The sequence below is a fragment of the Podarcis raffonei genome, chromosome 9 (assembly GCF_027172205.1).
Source record: "Podarcis raffonei isolate rPodRaf1 chromosome 9, rPodRaf1.pri, whole genome shotgun sequence".
Lineage (NCBI taxonomy): Eukaryota > Metazoa > Chordata > Lepidosauria > Squamata > Lacertidae > Podarcis > Podarcis raffonei.
The window spans coordinates 70,688,987-70,704,806 of record NC_070610.1 but is presented as its reverse complement, the minus strand read 5'-3'; the positions used below and the strand labels follow the sequence as shown (position 1 = coordinate 70,704,806).

At 44.8% G+C, this 15,820-nt stretch overlaps 1 protein-coding gene across 2 annotated transcripts in view; it reads left to right on the top strand.

Moving 5' to 3' along the window:
- LOC128421473 (protein FAM47E-like) overlaps nt 1–5,303 on the top strand; it is a 29,413-nt gene extending 24,110 nt beyond the window's left edge. Inside the window, exon 8 of one of the 2 annotated variants that reach the window (XM_053404350.1) lies at nt 4,798–5,303. In XM_053404350.1, coding sequence (XP_053260325.1) covers nt 4,798–4,923 — 126 coding nt within the window. In that variant the 3' untranslated portion in view covers nt 4,924–5,303. Of the gene's footprint in view, nt 1–2,742; nt 3,286–4,797 lie in introns of those variants that run through there. The other variant, XM_053404349.1, reaches the window with a different exon arrangement.
- Nucleotides 5,304–15,820: the final 10,517 nt, after the last annotated feature.

Genomic DNA, 15,820 nt, shown 5'->3' with positions numbered 1-15,820 from the left:
CTTTTTCTTTGCACTGAAGCAGCTGTGCATGTGGGGATGGGGGCCAGTGGACTGTGGCTGCAGCAGTGAGGGCAGAGGAACATCAACCTTGGTATTTTATGATGACCTGATCTTTTCATTACCTGCCATGCTGTTTCTGGTTTTAATTATTTTAATTAATTACTTATGGATTATTGTCTTTTAAATGTTGTTTACACCTAACGCTACTATGTTAAGAGGAAAGGTGGAATATAAATTAGCCATTAAGGGGGGAATAAACCTTCCCCTATCCCCCTGCAATACCATTTTTCTAATGGGAATTGCACCCATTAAGCTGCTTTTAGATGGGGTGTTTGTGGAGTTTCCTCTACTCGACCTCTTTTTTCACCTAATTTGGGAAACTCCATGGGGTGTCAGGTTAACTTCCATCCCTACAGGATTGTAGCGTAAACCACTTTGCTAGCCTTCCCCAGCTTTGTGCCTGAAATATACTCGGAGTCGAGAGTGGATTTCATGCCCTTTATTCAGCTCATAGTGGTGAGGAGGAATGGAAGTTCCCCCACAATATCTGCTTTATATACATTATTTACACAATGGGCTGCACGTGATTGGCTAATTCCGGGATTCTCCTGTAGGCCAATCAGGTTGTGGATTCACTTCCACCTGGAGCTGGATTGGGTGGCTCCTGCGGACCAATCATACTGCTGCATTGTTCTAGGACCAGACTGCTGCATTTTGGATCCTATTGTTCTAGGACCAATCAGACTGCTGCATTTTGGATCCTATTCAACTCAGTACATAACAGTGCCCTCCAGATGTTTTGGACGCATGCTGACTGGGGCTGATGGGAGTTGGGGAAGGCTGCACTATGCTATGCCAGCAGTCATTCTGCTTGTTATGCAGCTCCCAAAGTCACAAAGTGCCTGTTTATAAAAGAGTGGCAGCCCTAAGCAGAATAAATTACATTCTCAAGCATTTTTGCAAAGCTTGACAAAAAACCAACACAAAGTAGAACAAGAAGTCCCTGTGGGCCCTGAAGGCACAATGGGCTGATTTGACACACACTCTGCCCTGCCCCTGGCTGTTCCTGAAGGAAACATCCCACACCTTCTGCCTCTGATGCAACAATTGTGCTGCTCCCATAAAGTTAAGGACCCACCAACTGGAATAATTACCGTATTTTTCGCTCTATAAGACGCACCAGACCATAAGACGCACCTAGTTTTTGGAGGAGGAAAACAAGAAAAAAAATATTCTGAATCCCAGAAGCCAGAACAGCAAGAGGGATCTGGCTTCTGGGATAGCCTCTTGCTGTTCTGGCTTCTGGGATAGCCGTGCGAAGCCTCTTCAGGGCAGTGGGATGAAGGCTCCCCCAAGAGCCACACACGCTCCATGCGGCTCTTTAAAGGGAGCGCTGAGCAGAGCCTCCCGCCTGCATTCGCTCCATAAGTCGCACACACATTTCCCCTTACTTTTTAGGAGGGGAAAGGTGCGTCTTATAGAACAAAAAATACGGTACTCACAATGTTCTGGTGTGGTAGTGTTTCATGGCAGGTGGGTAGAAAGAAACTCTTGGAGATGACACCTGCACAACACAACAAAGCCCCTTAAGTATTTATCCTTGGAAGACTGTGCCCAGGGCCAACCAGAGGACTGCGGCCCCTCCTACGTGGCCAGTTCTGCAGGGTTGCCAAACTGAGTGGCTTGCAAAACTGGGCTGCAAAATCTCGCAGCGTAAGAGGGCCTCCTGCTCTCGGGCCTCACTAGCAATGCCCACGAGCTGCCTCTCGGGAATGTCCTGTTTTGCTGCCAGCTGCCCCCCTGTTCAAAGTGAGCTGAGGCACTTTCCTCAGTTGAAGATCTAGCCTCTGGAGGTGAGCGCCACCTCTGTACCAGGCTACCACTCCCATTTTCTCTGTGCCCAACTCCTCCTCTTCCTCCACACCGGGGGGTGGGGTGGAGTGCGCAAGACAGAGGAAGAGGTGGTGGCATTTTCTGTTTTGCCTGAAACAGCAAAACATCCTGGGCCAGCCCTGAGCAGAGGGGCAGTCTTGGTTGTTCCTCTGCCCCCAGAGGGAAAACATGGCTCAGGAGAGGGCATTTCTCAGTGGCAGCCCCTAAGCTGTGAGACTCCGTCTTTCCCTCTACCTGGCACCTTGATTATACAGCTTCCAGAGAATGCCGAAGTCTCACCTGTTTACCCTGGCTGTTGACACTTGAAATGAATATTTTTAGCACCCGCCTTATTTTGTGATTTTAATATTTAATACTGTGCTTTAATGCTGTAAGTAGCGATGGGACCTTAGGGTGAAGGGCAATCAATCAATCAATCAATCAATCAATCAATAACAAAGACTCAGCTTAACTTAGTACCCACTTCAGCTAAGCATCAAGGCAAGCACCAAACCTGTCCACCACACAATATTCTGGTTGTGCCAGAATGTGGACAGTGATGTGCATTTGAACATGCCTCTCCCTGACAGAAATAGATGGCTGCTGCATTTAGATGCCCGTTTAGGTCCTCATTTCTGCCTAACACTTCCTAATCCTGCAAGTGATTCCCTACAGCAGCTTCCTTATGCAGATAAGGTTTTGGATCTGCTTTCTACATTTTTGGTGTGGATGCTCCACTTCAGTATGGTAGATATGCTATATGGGTATCTTACCATTAGAAACTAAGGGGATATGTGATACCAAAAACCTCCCCGTTCCTTTCCAAACCTCTTCCCTGTGACCATATTAATGCACATTTATACGTGATAGGGCAAAGCTGTTTGCAAACCCAAAAGGTTTGGCGATCTAACAGGGAAAACTAAGACAAAGAAGACTGGAGCAAAGGACCTGAACAGATCTTCATCCGAGAACCTGAAGGAGCTGCATGAAGCTAAACTAGAGGAGTTCAAGAAAAGTGTTTGCTTTCCTCCCATTTATTTGAAAAGGAAACCTTTCCTCCGTTCCCCCCGACCCGGTCTCTACTTGTAACACGAATAAAGAATGCTTTAGATCATTCTTGGAAGTGTGTGGTTATATCCACATACATTTTCTTTCCTATTGATCCTTTCTCTTTGCACTACTTTTGTTTTTGAGCCTGTTTTTATACATTCAGCAAAATCAAGTCATAAAGCACATCTTGCACCATGAGGCTGTCACAGCTTTTGAATACTCTGTGTGAAGGGAGAGAGAGAATTTCTCTGCACAGGAAAAATAAAATCTGTTAGCAAAGTGGCACGGAAGGGGAAAGGTTTATACCTAACTTGGAACGTAGAGGGGGCTGCTCGCATAGAGCCCAGTTAGAAAAAACAGAAATAAGTACAGTGGTGCCTCGCAAGACGAAATTAATTCGTTCCGCAAGTTTTTTCTTCTTGCGAGTTTTTCGTCTTGCGAAGCACGGTTTCCCATAGGAATGCATTGAAAATCAATTAATGCGTTCCTATGGAGACCGCTTGTCAGGCTGGCGGTGCGGAGAAGGGCTTTTCTCCCCACCGCAAGCCTTCAGGACAGGTACGGGAACAGAGGGGAAGGCGCGCAGCGCTTCTCCTCTGTTCCCGGGGCTTGCGGTGGGAGGAGGGTTTTTCCTCCCCACCGCCAACATTCAGAACAGCATTCTGAATGTTGGCGGTGGGAAGGAAAACCCTCCTCCCACCGCAAGTCTTCAGGACAGCCATCCGAAGGCTGGCGCGGGGAGAAGGTCTCTCCGCCCCACCGCCAGCCTTCGGAGGAGCCTTCCGAAGCCTGGCGGCGGGAGGAGGTCTCTCCGCCCCACCGCCAACCTTCGGAGCAGCCTTCCGAAGGCTGGCGGTGGGGCGGAGAGACCTTCTCCCGCCGCCAGCCTTCGGAGCAGCCTTCCAAAGGCTGGCGGCGGGAGGAGGTCTCTCCGCCCCACCGCCAGCCTTCGGAGCAGCCATCCGAAGGCTGCCGGTGGGGCAGAGAGACCTCCTCCCGCCGCCAGCCTTCGGAGCAGCCTTCCGAAGCCTGGCAGCGGGAGGAGGTCTCTCTGCCCCACCGCCAGCCTTCGGAGCAGCCTTCCGAAGCCTGGCGGCGGGAGGAGTTCTCTCCGCCCCACCGCCAGTCTTCGGAGGAGGTCCGAGGACAGTGGGGAAGATGCGCTGCGCTTCCCCGCTGTCCCAGAGATTTCCCTATGGGCTTTCGTCTTGCGAAGGAAGCCCATAGGGAAATTCGTTTTGCGAAGCGCCTCCAAAACGGAAAACCCTTTCGTCTAGCGGGTTTTCCGTCTTGCGAGGCGTTCGTCTTGCGGGGCACCACTGTAGTTGTTTGAGAGAAGCATGCTGTGCCCTAATTAAGTCTCTTCATTCCTGACTTTCCACTCAAGCTTATAGTTGCCTCTGAGGTTCTCTAAGTGGGCTCCACATGTACAGTGCAGTGGCTTCAAGCTGATCTACAGCATAAGAGTTGCAACTACTCTGACTAGCACAAGATGTTAAAGAAAAATTCCTAAATTCCCAAACCAGGTTTGGTGCTGTCCAGATGTTTTGGATTAGCACTCCCATCAGCTTCAGCTGACAAAAGCTGTAGTCCAAAACTTGTTGAAGGCCAAGGCTGCCCTAGACCAACAGAATACTAACTGGACCACACTGGCTTACCCATCCGACCACACACACCGTGAAAGCTGTCTCAGTTGGTTACCAATTTTACTTTAACACAGCAAGTTTGTTTCTTACAACTGATGTAGTCATCAGACAATGGCTAATATGCCACAGAAAATACAATTAAGTCGTGATTTACCATGAAAAAAGTTGCAGCCCCCTATGTAGCTTATTGCCATGGCAACATGATAATTCTTGTGTTTGTCTGCTTCAGTTCCTTCTGCAGATGCTGGCTGCAAATAATTCTGCCAAGCAATTAGAGGAGGATGACCCTTCCTCAAGGAAATTATCTATGAAGACCCTTGAAGAAATGAGATTGAATTCCTCCTCAGTCTTCTAAGTATCCAGCCTGGTCAGCGAGTGCCTGTTTTTCCTTACGAAAAACCAAGGCAAAAAGTTACTTGTAAAGAGATTGCCAAAGTTCTTTCAGATTTCACACTTCCCTTCATCAGAAACTGCAGAGACAAGCATAATTTGTTACACACATAGATAAATTAACTAAGGAAATGGGTGAGGCCATAAAATTCAAATAAAAATTGGCCACTAAAATGTCTACTATTACAGGGGTAGCAGAAAGAACTATTCAGACATTATACATTAGGAGAAACTTAGTACATGTATTATGAGTGTAACTGTTGTTTAACATGATAATTTGCATACTGCACTTTAAATACTGGCTGTATCTAATAAAATAAACTTTGTCTCTGAGCTTGACCAACATTACTACCTGATTTTGTACTTCAATGTAGTGTGAATATTTATTACAGTCATACCTCGGGTTGAATACGCTTTGAGTTGAGCACGTTCGAGTTGCGCTCCGCGGCAACCCAGAAATAACGGAGAGTGTTACTTCCGGGTTTTGCCACTTGCGCATGCGCAGACGCTCAAAATGACGCCATGCACATGCGCAGAAGTGGCGAAAAGCAACGCACACGTGCGCAGACGTGCCGTCGCTAGTTACGTTTACCTCTAGATGCGAACGGAGCTCCGGAACGGATCCCGTTTGTATCTAGAGGTTGTTGTTGTTGTTTAGTCATGTCCAACTCTTCGTGACCCCCTGGACCAGAGCACGCCAGGCACTCCTGTCTTCCACTGCCTCCCGCAGTTTGGTCAGACTCCTGCTGGTAGCTTCGAGAACACCATCCAACCATCTCGTCCTCTGTCGTCCCCTTCTCCTTTTGCCTTCCATCTTTCCCAACATCAGGGTCTTTTCCAGGGAGTCTTCTCTTCTCATGAGGTGGCCAAAGTATTGGAGCCTCATGGGGACAGAAAACATATGTTCTGTCCCAGTTTCAACCCATGAAGTTGCAGGGTGAGCCAATTAGTTGCAGCACCCTAAAGAACTCTGAATAAGCAGCTTGGTCCCCAAAAGGATGGCTTTATTCCTCTAATTCTGGGGCCAGATCATTCCTAGTAGGAGCCATCCCTTCCCTGAGAAGTATAGGACCTTAAAGGGACTGTTCCTTTGGCTTGGAAACTGAGCCAAATGGGCAGGGTATAAATAAATTATTATTATTATTATTATTATTATTATTACCTAGCAGCAGTGGCTGGTGACCATTGAGACTGATAGGATGGGAGGCAGGGAGACCAAGGCTGTGTTCACACCCGTTTACTGCACACTCACCATGTTTCCAGTTCTGTGTTTCTAATCTATGCTCACATGACGTTATCCAAAATGCATATGTATCCCGTTCTTCGTTATGAGATACTACTGTTTTATGTGTTGTTTGCCCAACAAGTTTCGCATCAACTGGAGTCCTTTAAATGTTCCTAAGTTGTCCTGACCCCACTACCACTGTCTCCTGGTATGTACACAAATGGAACCGAACTGAAGCAATGCTGATGTGAATAAACACCTAGAGGGGGAAAGAGCTATGAAATGCACAGGGTGGGATGGGGACTTCACCACTCTCTAATGTGAATAGACCCCAACAGTAGGTAGAGCCACAGATAGTGACAGCAATGAGCCAAGTAATTCTTCTATTGTCCTTATCCTCCTTCCCGAGTTCTGCAACAGCAACATTAACACTAAGGGGAGGAGGAGGACAGCCAATGGCACCTCCAGGGCAGGCAGCTGGGGGATGGCTGAGAGCAGATCAAGGTTGGTGAGGCAGTGCCCCATTTGCCATAATGAAGCAGCTTCCACTGGATCTTGGCATTCGTCCTCCTCCTCTGGGTTAATTCTATAATAGTTCAGCTGGTTGGTTATATGTTCTGAACCAGTTACTGGCTCTTTGCTGGCCTGAACTGGAACCAAATGGGTTGCAGCCAGTCAAGCAAAAACAAAATTAATAGTATGACTCCTTGCTTGGAAGTACACAGCAACGAACTCTGAATATACCGTATTTTTCCGTGTATAAGACGCCCCCGTGTATAAGACGACCCCTATTTTTTGGAACTCAAAATTAAGAAAATGCACTATCCATGTATAAGACGACCCCTTATTTTAAACTTCAAAAATTTAGGGGGAAATATAGTCTTCTACTATATTTCTACTACTATATGGGTGGCGCTGTGGGTTAAAGCCTCAGCGCCTAGGACTTGCCGATCGAAAGGTCGGCGGTTCGAATCCCCGCGGCGGGGTGCGCTCCCGTTGCTCGGTCCCAGCGCCTGCCAACCTAGCAGTTCGAAAGCACCCCCGGGTGCAAGTAGATAAATAGGGACCGCTTACTAGCGGGAAGGTAAACGGCGTTCTGTGTGCTGCGCTAGCTCGCCAGATGCAGCTTGTCATGCTGGCCACGTGACCCGGAAGTGTCTGCGGACAGCGCTGGCCCCCTGGCCTATAGAGTGAGATGGGCGCACAACCCTAGAGTCTGGCAAGACTGGCCCGTACGGGCAGGGGTACCTTTACCTTTACCTTTTATAGTCTTCTACACGGAAAAATATGGTAGCTTTCTGAATACAGGACTGCACAGGTGTTTGATTTTGGCTGGCCTAAATAAATGGTTCTGCTTGACGTCTAATTGTAGATTTGTCCAGGAGCTGTCCTTGAAACCACCCACAGCAGGAGAGCCACCTTTATCTGCACAGGCTTCCTGGAAAGCTGGCTGTGATTTCACTTTTACAATATCAGCAGATTGGTCCTGACAGTCAGTAACAGATGGTTAAGGTGCTAAATGCTTCATAAGATAAATAAACCGCAGTGCTATTCATTATGAGAGGGTTAGTCCTCTTGTTCCAGAAATGGGAGGGAGTTGCTCTGGACTTGCTCAATCGTTTCTAAGTGGTTTCAGGAAAAAAACATTCGTTTTCTGCTTTTTCTACTCAATAAACCTAGGGTTGGACCTTCAGATGTTGCTGTGCACTCCATTATTCTCAACCATTGACCATGCTGGCTGGGTCTGCTGGGAGTTAGAGTCCAGCAATATACAGAGGGCCACTGCATAGCTACCCTTGCAGGAAAGTAAGATCTGAATGTGCAATGCTAAGTTAACAGTGGGGAGGTACCAATGGATATGCAGCTTTAAGGATGCCAAGTCTTCCTGGGGCACAGTCCACTGGGAACTTCATCTGCATAAGTCCAAGTGAAATGTATGGAAGATGTGCAAGAACACTATTTCCATGGGGCTTACACAGGAGAACTTTCTGGTGGATTGTGCGCTCAAATGTACAAATTCAGATAATTGCAAAATGGTACAAGCTTAACACTGTAGCTTTTAAAAAATCTGAAAGGTTACAAATGTTACTACTGTTTTCCACTTCTCAAAATACAAAATGTAATGAACAAGTGGGCCCTGCAGCAAAAATTGTATATTGCTCCTGTTCAAGATACTCCATTCCACTTCTCCCATACATTTTAATACACCCTAAGGTCTGTATAGTTAAAGCTATGGTTTTCCCAGTAGTGATGTATGGAAGTGAGAGCTGGACCATTAAGAAGGCTGATCGCCGAAGAATTGATGCTTTTGAATGATGGTGCTGGAGGAGCCTCTTGAGAGTCCCATAGACTGCAAGAAGATCAAACCTATCCATTCTGAAGGAAATCAGCCCTGAGTGCTCACTGGAAGGACAGATCCTGAAGCTGAGGCTCCAAGACTTTGGCCACCTCATGAGAAGAGAAGACTCCCTGGAAAAGACCCTGATGTTGGGGAAGATTGAGCGCACAAGGAGAAGGGGACGACAGAGGACGAGATGGTTGGACAGTGTTCTCGAAGCTACCAGCATGAGTTTGACAAAACTGCGGGAGGCAGTGGAAGACAGGAGTGCCTGGTGTGCTCTGGTCCATGGAGTCACGAAGAGTTGGACACGACTAAACGACTAAACAACAACAACATATTATACATTTAAAAGTGCATTATGTCCCCCACAAATAAATCATGGGAATTCTAGTTTTTTAAAGGGTGATGGGAATTGTAGCCCTGTGAGGTGTGAACTAAAGTTATTAGGATTCTTTGGAGAAAGCTGCAGGGAGCATGCTTAGTCCTCACTGAGTTCTTTTTGCCCTCCCCACGTAGGTCTGCACTTCTGCAAACTTCTGCTGACTTCCCTCTTGTATGTGGGGAATGCTGTTTTGGCTGCGCAAAACAATGGCACTTACAACCTGAGGTCCAATTTGGACGGAAGGTTGTTGTGTTTAGTCTATCATAGCAAAAGGAAGGAAAGAAAACCACAAGCACTAACAGCACAATCCTACACGTTTACTTTGAACTGAGCCACATGGAGATAAAGACATGATTGTTTCATTTCTGACTATGAGCTGTGGAGAGGCAGGCATTCAAATATGAGAAGTCTGATGTTGCCATTGTGAAGACTGGAAACTTGTGTGTCTATAAATTAAAATGACATTTAATATCCCATCTAGTTAAAAGCTCTGAATGACATGGGAAGATTAAGAACTCTAACTACTGGAAATAGATTCACAGAGACATCCAATTAGCCATTCCCTTTTTTAATGAGATAGCTGGGAATGAGATCTCATTAGTGCGTCTTAGAATTCAAATTATGACCATGATTAAAGAAAGATAAAAATAATGGATTGAAAATAAATATTTTATTCAGTAGGGATGTGGGTATATTTTCCAGCATTTGAAGCAACAACTAAATTAGTTTCTTGATGTAGAGTCTCTCTACTGACATCTAATTTATCATTTTTTGTAGCTCTGCAAAGTCTGTATTGCAAAGCTTCTTGCAGTCAACTTCCTTGGCTGTTGGTTTAATCTTTCACCAGAATAATCTTTTAATCCTGTCCTAAAATCTGACATCACTGCTTCAAGAGTAGCATCAAAATGGGTAATAAAATTGAATTAGCATAATTAGTAAATCTAATTTGTTTTAATAGGATCTGATAGCCCTGACAAGACTTACCCGCCCACTCTTTGCAAAATCCTTCATTTCTTTGGACTTCATCACAAATAAGGAAGGGCAATGTGGTATTAAGAAATGTAATCTAGTTTGTGGAAGCTTTTTTTTTTTTTTAATAGAAAAAAAGGAATTCCAGAAGAGAAAAGGGAGGGGTGGACTTTGAATCCAGCATTTAATTATAGCACTTAGAAAGCTCAACAATCCTCATAAATATCCGAATTCTGCTTGCAATTGTTGGAATTCGTCTTCACAGCACCTGATGCTGAGCTTGTTGTGAGAGGGTGATAGAAGCAATAACCCTTCTATTACATGGGAATAGATTAAAATTGGTTGTTGTTGCTTACAGGAAGGAGCCATGGAGGGTTTTGTGTGTTTGGGGGGGGGTATATTGGGCAACCACCACCCATGGCCCCACACTTTAGGCTCCCAACCTCTTGTGCAAAATTCTGCCTGCCTTGTCTTTAAACTAGCTGTGCTGCAAGCAAGCAGGTCAATTCCTACAATAACAGGCTGAGGACCTTTCTCCCACTTAACCCATTGACATCAGTATGCTAGTTCATTGAACGATGGCTGTCTGTATGTCTCCCCCTTGCGCATACATGCCCATTTGCCCAGTTTACTCAGGACATCACAAGAATAGTGCCACTATATTCTGCTCTGGTCAGACCTCACCTGGAGTACTGTGTCCAGTTCTGGGCACCACAGTTCAAGAAGGACACTGACAAACTGGAACGTGTCCAGAGGAGGGCAACCAAAATGGTCAAAGGCCTGGAAACGATGCCTTATGAGGAACGGCTAAGGGAGCTGGGCATGTTTAGCCTGGAGAAGAGGAGGTTAAGGGGTGATATGATAGCCATGTTCAAATATATAAAAGGATGTCACATAGAGGAGGGAGAAAGGTTGTTTTCTGCTGCTCCAGAGAAGCGGACACGGAGCAATGGATCCAAACTACAAGAAAGAAAATTCCACCTAAACATTAGGAAGAACTTCCTGACAGTAAGAGCTGTTCGACAGTGGAATTTGCTGCCAAGGAGTGTGGTGGAGTCTCCTTCTTTGGAGGTCTTTAAGCAGAGGCTTGACAACCATATGTCAGGAGTGCTCTGATGGTGTTTCCTGCTTGGCAGGGGGTTGGACTCGATGGCCCTTGTGGTCTCTTCCAACTCTATGATTCTATGATTCTAAGGAAATAGGCATTTTGTTTTAATAAAAGGGGAAAGAGGACTCTCAGCAAAGTAGAGAAGATAATGTCTTTCAGTCTTTCACTAGAAGAAGGGGTGGGGAGATGGCTCTAGAAGGTGACTCAGTTATTGGCCAGAATATCTCTAAGTATCTCCCTCCCCACCAAATGGCAAATAAAAAATGTGTTCCAATTAAGGGAAGTCATGGTACCGCTCTATTCTGCCATGGTCAGAACAACCACATCTGGAATACCGTGTCCAATTGTGAGCACTCCAATTTCAGGAAGACATTGACAAGCTGGAATGTGTGCAGACAGAGCAGCCAAGATGATCAAAGGTCTGGAAACCAAGCCTTATGAGGAACGGTTGAGGGAGTTGGATATGTTTAGCCTGGAAAAGAGGAGACTGAGAGGAGATATGATTGGCATCTTTAAATATCTCAAGGACTGTCACATGGAAGATGAAGCAAGCTCTTCTGGAGGGTAGGACCAGAACCAGTGGCTTCAAGTTAGATGAAAGGAGATGCCGACTCTATATCAGGAATAACTTTCTGATAGTAAGAGCTGTTTGACATGGAATGGACTCCTTCAGAAGATGGCAGACACTCCTTCCTTGGAGGTTTTTAAGCAAAAGTTGAATGGCCATTCATCTTTTATGATTTAGTTGAGATTCTCGCCTTGCACGGGATTGGACTAGATGACCCTCAGGATACCTTCCAAGGCTACAATTCTATGATTCCAGGAAAAATATGGAGAAGCTCTATACAGTCAGCAAAAACAAGACCTGGAGCTGACTGTGGCTCAGATCATCAGCTTCTTATAGCAAAATTCAAGCTTAAACTGAAGAAAGTAGGAAAAACCACTGGGCCGGTAAGATACAATCTAAGTCAAATCCCTTATGAATACACAGTGGAAGTGAGGAACAGGTTTAAGGATTTAGATTTGGTGGACAGAGTGCCTGAAGAACTATGGATGGAGGCTCGTAACATTGTACAGGAGGCAGCAACGAAAACCATCCCAATGAAAAGGAAATGCAAGAAAGCAAAGTGGCTGTCCAACGAGGCCTTACAAATAGCGGAGGAGAGAAGGCAAGCAAAATGCGAGGGAGATAGTGAAAGATACAGGAAATCGAATGCAGATTTCCAAAGAATAGCAAGGAGAGACAAGAAGGCCTTCTTAAACGAGCAATGCAAACAAATAGAGGAAAACAACAGAATGGGAAGAACCAGAGATTTGTTCAAGAAAATTGGAGATATGAAAGGAACATTTCGTACAAAGATTACCATAGTAAAGGACAAAAGTGGTAAGGACCTAACAGAAGCAGAAGACATCAAGAAGAGGTGGCAAGAATACACAGAGGAATTATACCAGAAAGATATGGATGTCTCGTACACCCCAGGTAGTGTGGTTGCTGACCTTGAACCAGACATCCTGGAAAGTGAAGTCAAATGGGCCTTAGAAAGCACTGCAAATAACAAGGCCAGTGGAAGTGATGGTATTCCAGCTGAACTATTTAAAATTTTAAAAGATGATGCTGTTAAGGTGCTACACTCAATATGCCAGCAAATTTGGAAAACTCAGCAGTGGCCAGAAGATTGGAGAAGATCAGTCTACATCCCAATCCCAAAGAAGGGCAGTGCCAAAGAATGCTCCAACTACCGCACAATTGCACTCATTTCACACGCTAGCAAGGTTATGCTTAAAATTCTACAAGGAAGGCTCAAGCAGTATGTGGATCGAGAACTCCCAGAAGTGCAAGCTGGATTTCGAAGAGGCAGAGGAACCAGAGACCAAATTGCAAACATGCGCTGGATTATGGAGAAAGCTAGAGAGTTCCAGAAAGACATCTACTTCTGCTTCATTGACTATGCAAAAGCCTTTGACTGTGTCGACCACAGCAAACTATGGCAAGTTCTTAAAGAAATGGGAGTGCCTGATCACCTCATCTGTCTCCTGAGAAATCTCTATGTGGGACAAGAAGCTACAGTTAGAACTGGATATGGAACAACTGATTGGTTCAAAATTGGGAAAGGAGTACGACAAGGCTGTATTTTGTCTCCCTGCTTATTTAATTTATATGCAGAATACATCATGCGAAAGGCTGGGCTGGATGAATCCCAAGCTGGAATTAAGATTGCCGGAAGAAATATCAACAACCTCAGATATGCAGATGACACAACCTTGATGGCAGAAAGTGAGGAGGAATTAAAGAACCTTTTAATGAGGGTGAAAGAGGAGAGCACAAAATATGGTCTGAAGCTCAACATCAAAAAAACGAAGATCATGGCCACTGGTCCCATCACCTCCTGGCAAATAGAAGGGGAAGAAATGGAGGCAGTGAGAGATTTTACTTTCTTGGGCTCCATGATCACTGCAGATGGCGATAGCAGGCACGAAATTAAAAGACGCCTGCTTCTTGGGAGAAGGGCAATGACAGGCCTAGACAGCATCTTGAGAAGTAGAGACGTCACCTTGCCAACAAAGGTCCGTATAGTTAAAGCCATGGTTTTCCCAGTAGTGATGTATGGAAGTGAGAGATGGACCATGAAGAAGGCTGATCGCCAAAGAATTGATGCTTTTGAATTATGGTGCTGGAGAAGACTCTTGAGAGTCCCATGGACTGCAAGAAGATCAAACGCATCCATTCTTAAGGAAATCAGCCCTGAGTGCTCACTGGAAGGACAGATCGTGAAGCTGAGGCTCCAGTACTTTGGCCACCTCATGAGAAGAGAAGACTCCCTGGAGAAGACACTGATGCTGGGAAAGATGGAGGGCACAAGGAGAAGGGGGCGACAGAGGACGAGATGGTTGGATAGTGTTTTCGAGGTTACCAGCATGAGTTTGACCAAACTGCGGGAGGTAGTGGAGGACAGAGGTGCCTGGCGTGCTCTGGTCCATGGGGTCACGAAGAGTCGGACACGACTAAACGACTAAACAACAACAACAACATCAATGAAAAATATTCAATAACATTTAAAAAGCCCTGTTACAGTATCTCAGTGATTTTGGAAAACAGGAGCAGGTTTTCCTGCTCAGTGCTTTCCCTTTCTCCGATCGAGAGGTGTATAAATTTTATGAAATCGATAAATGAATAAATAACAGGATATAAAGCATAGAGATGGGGGCAAAACATAAAAAAGGAATTCAAGTTATACTTCTTTACAGTATTAGCTTATTAATACTGTACAGTATGAGGTTTTGTTTCTAAAATTATTGGGATGACGGGAGAAGCAAAAAAAAACTTCAAATATTGTCTTTTTACAAAAGTATCAAATGGTGAAGAAGAGGTAATAAATCTAAATCTAATAATAATACTTGTATCTCTCCCATTCCATTTTTTATTACTGCCATGTTGTTATTTAGTGTTGCAGGATTGTGATTTTTTTTAGATTTTATTGTTTTGCCTGTTTGTAAACACTGCTTTGAGGTGTGTACATTTTTTCCGTTCATTTTGGATGTGTTTCTTAAAATGTTTAATTTATTGCCTATGACTACTTTTGTTAGGTGACCGTTTTGCATCTCTCCATGCTGCAGTTGTGTAACTTTTTTTCATGTTGTAAGCCACCTTGAACATGGTTCGGATTGCGGAAAGGTGTCAGACACACAAAATCATGCATGCTGTGATTTATGTGGAAATTGTTCAGTTTGGATTTTTTTAAAATATTTGATTTATTACCTATGAATACATTTGTTACACTGCAGTTATATATTCTTTCAATGTTGTAGTTATGTCATCATCATCCCCCCTGTAGTTATGTGTCTTTTTTCATGCTATAAGCCACCTTGAACTGCTGGAAAGTGGCATACAAATAAAATAATCTATGGGGGGGGGGCTTTTTAAAAAAGCAGGAACTGGGCAAACCTGATTTCTCTTACCTTTTAAAAAATGAACTAATTAATTGGGGGGGGGGAGTTTTGAACGGATATACACCCAATGCCTGAGCCAAAAACCCACCTATATCAATAAAGTTGTGGCCATTTCTAACCCAGATCATTGTTTGCTTGTGTTTTATTAATCACATCTTACATTTAGCCATTGCAGGAGGTGTTTTTGTGTGTGGCACTTCCACAAACAAACTTGGTGGTGAGTTCCCCCACCTTTCCCCCCAGAAAAAAACAACAACTTCATACTGTTGTGATCTTTTCATGTGTATATATATATATATATATATATATATATGTTGGAAACCGCCCAAAGTTGCTGGGGCAACCCAGTCAGGTGGGCAGTGGGGGTACAAATAAAATAAAACAATTCATGTAAATAAATGGTGCGTGGCTTGAAGTGAAATGGAAGGAAAGTCTCCTCAAGAGTAAAGCCCCGGCTCGAAATTTTGGCCATTCATCTTTTATGATTTAGTTGAGATTCTCGCCTTGCAGGGGGTTGGACTAGATGACCCTCGGGATCCCTTCCAAGCCTACAATTCTACGAAAAATATTCAAGAACATTTAAAAAGCCGTGTTACATTATCTCAGTGATTTCGGAAAACAGGAGCAGGTTTTCCTGCTCAGTGCTTCCCCTTTCTCCGATCAAGTGGTGTAGAAATTTTATGAAATCGATAAATGAAATAATAGCAGCACATAGAGATGGGGGCAAAACATTCAAATCAAAATAAATCAAGTTATTATACTTTTTACAGTGTTAGCCGTAAAGCCCCGCTGCGTTTCTCCCAGGAGGGAGAGTCAGCGAGTGCAGGCGCGGAATGAACGGCTACCTCGGAGCTGGAGCCGAAGCTAATCCGGAGTGACTCCGCTTCGC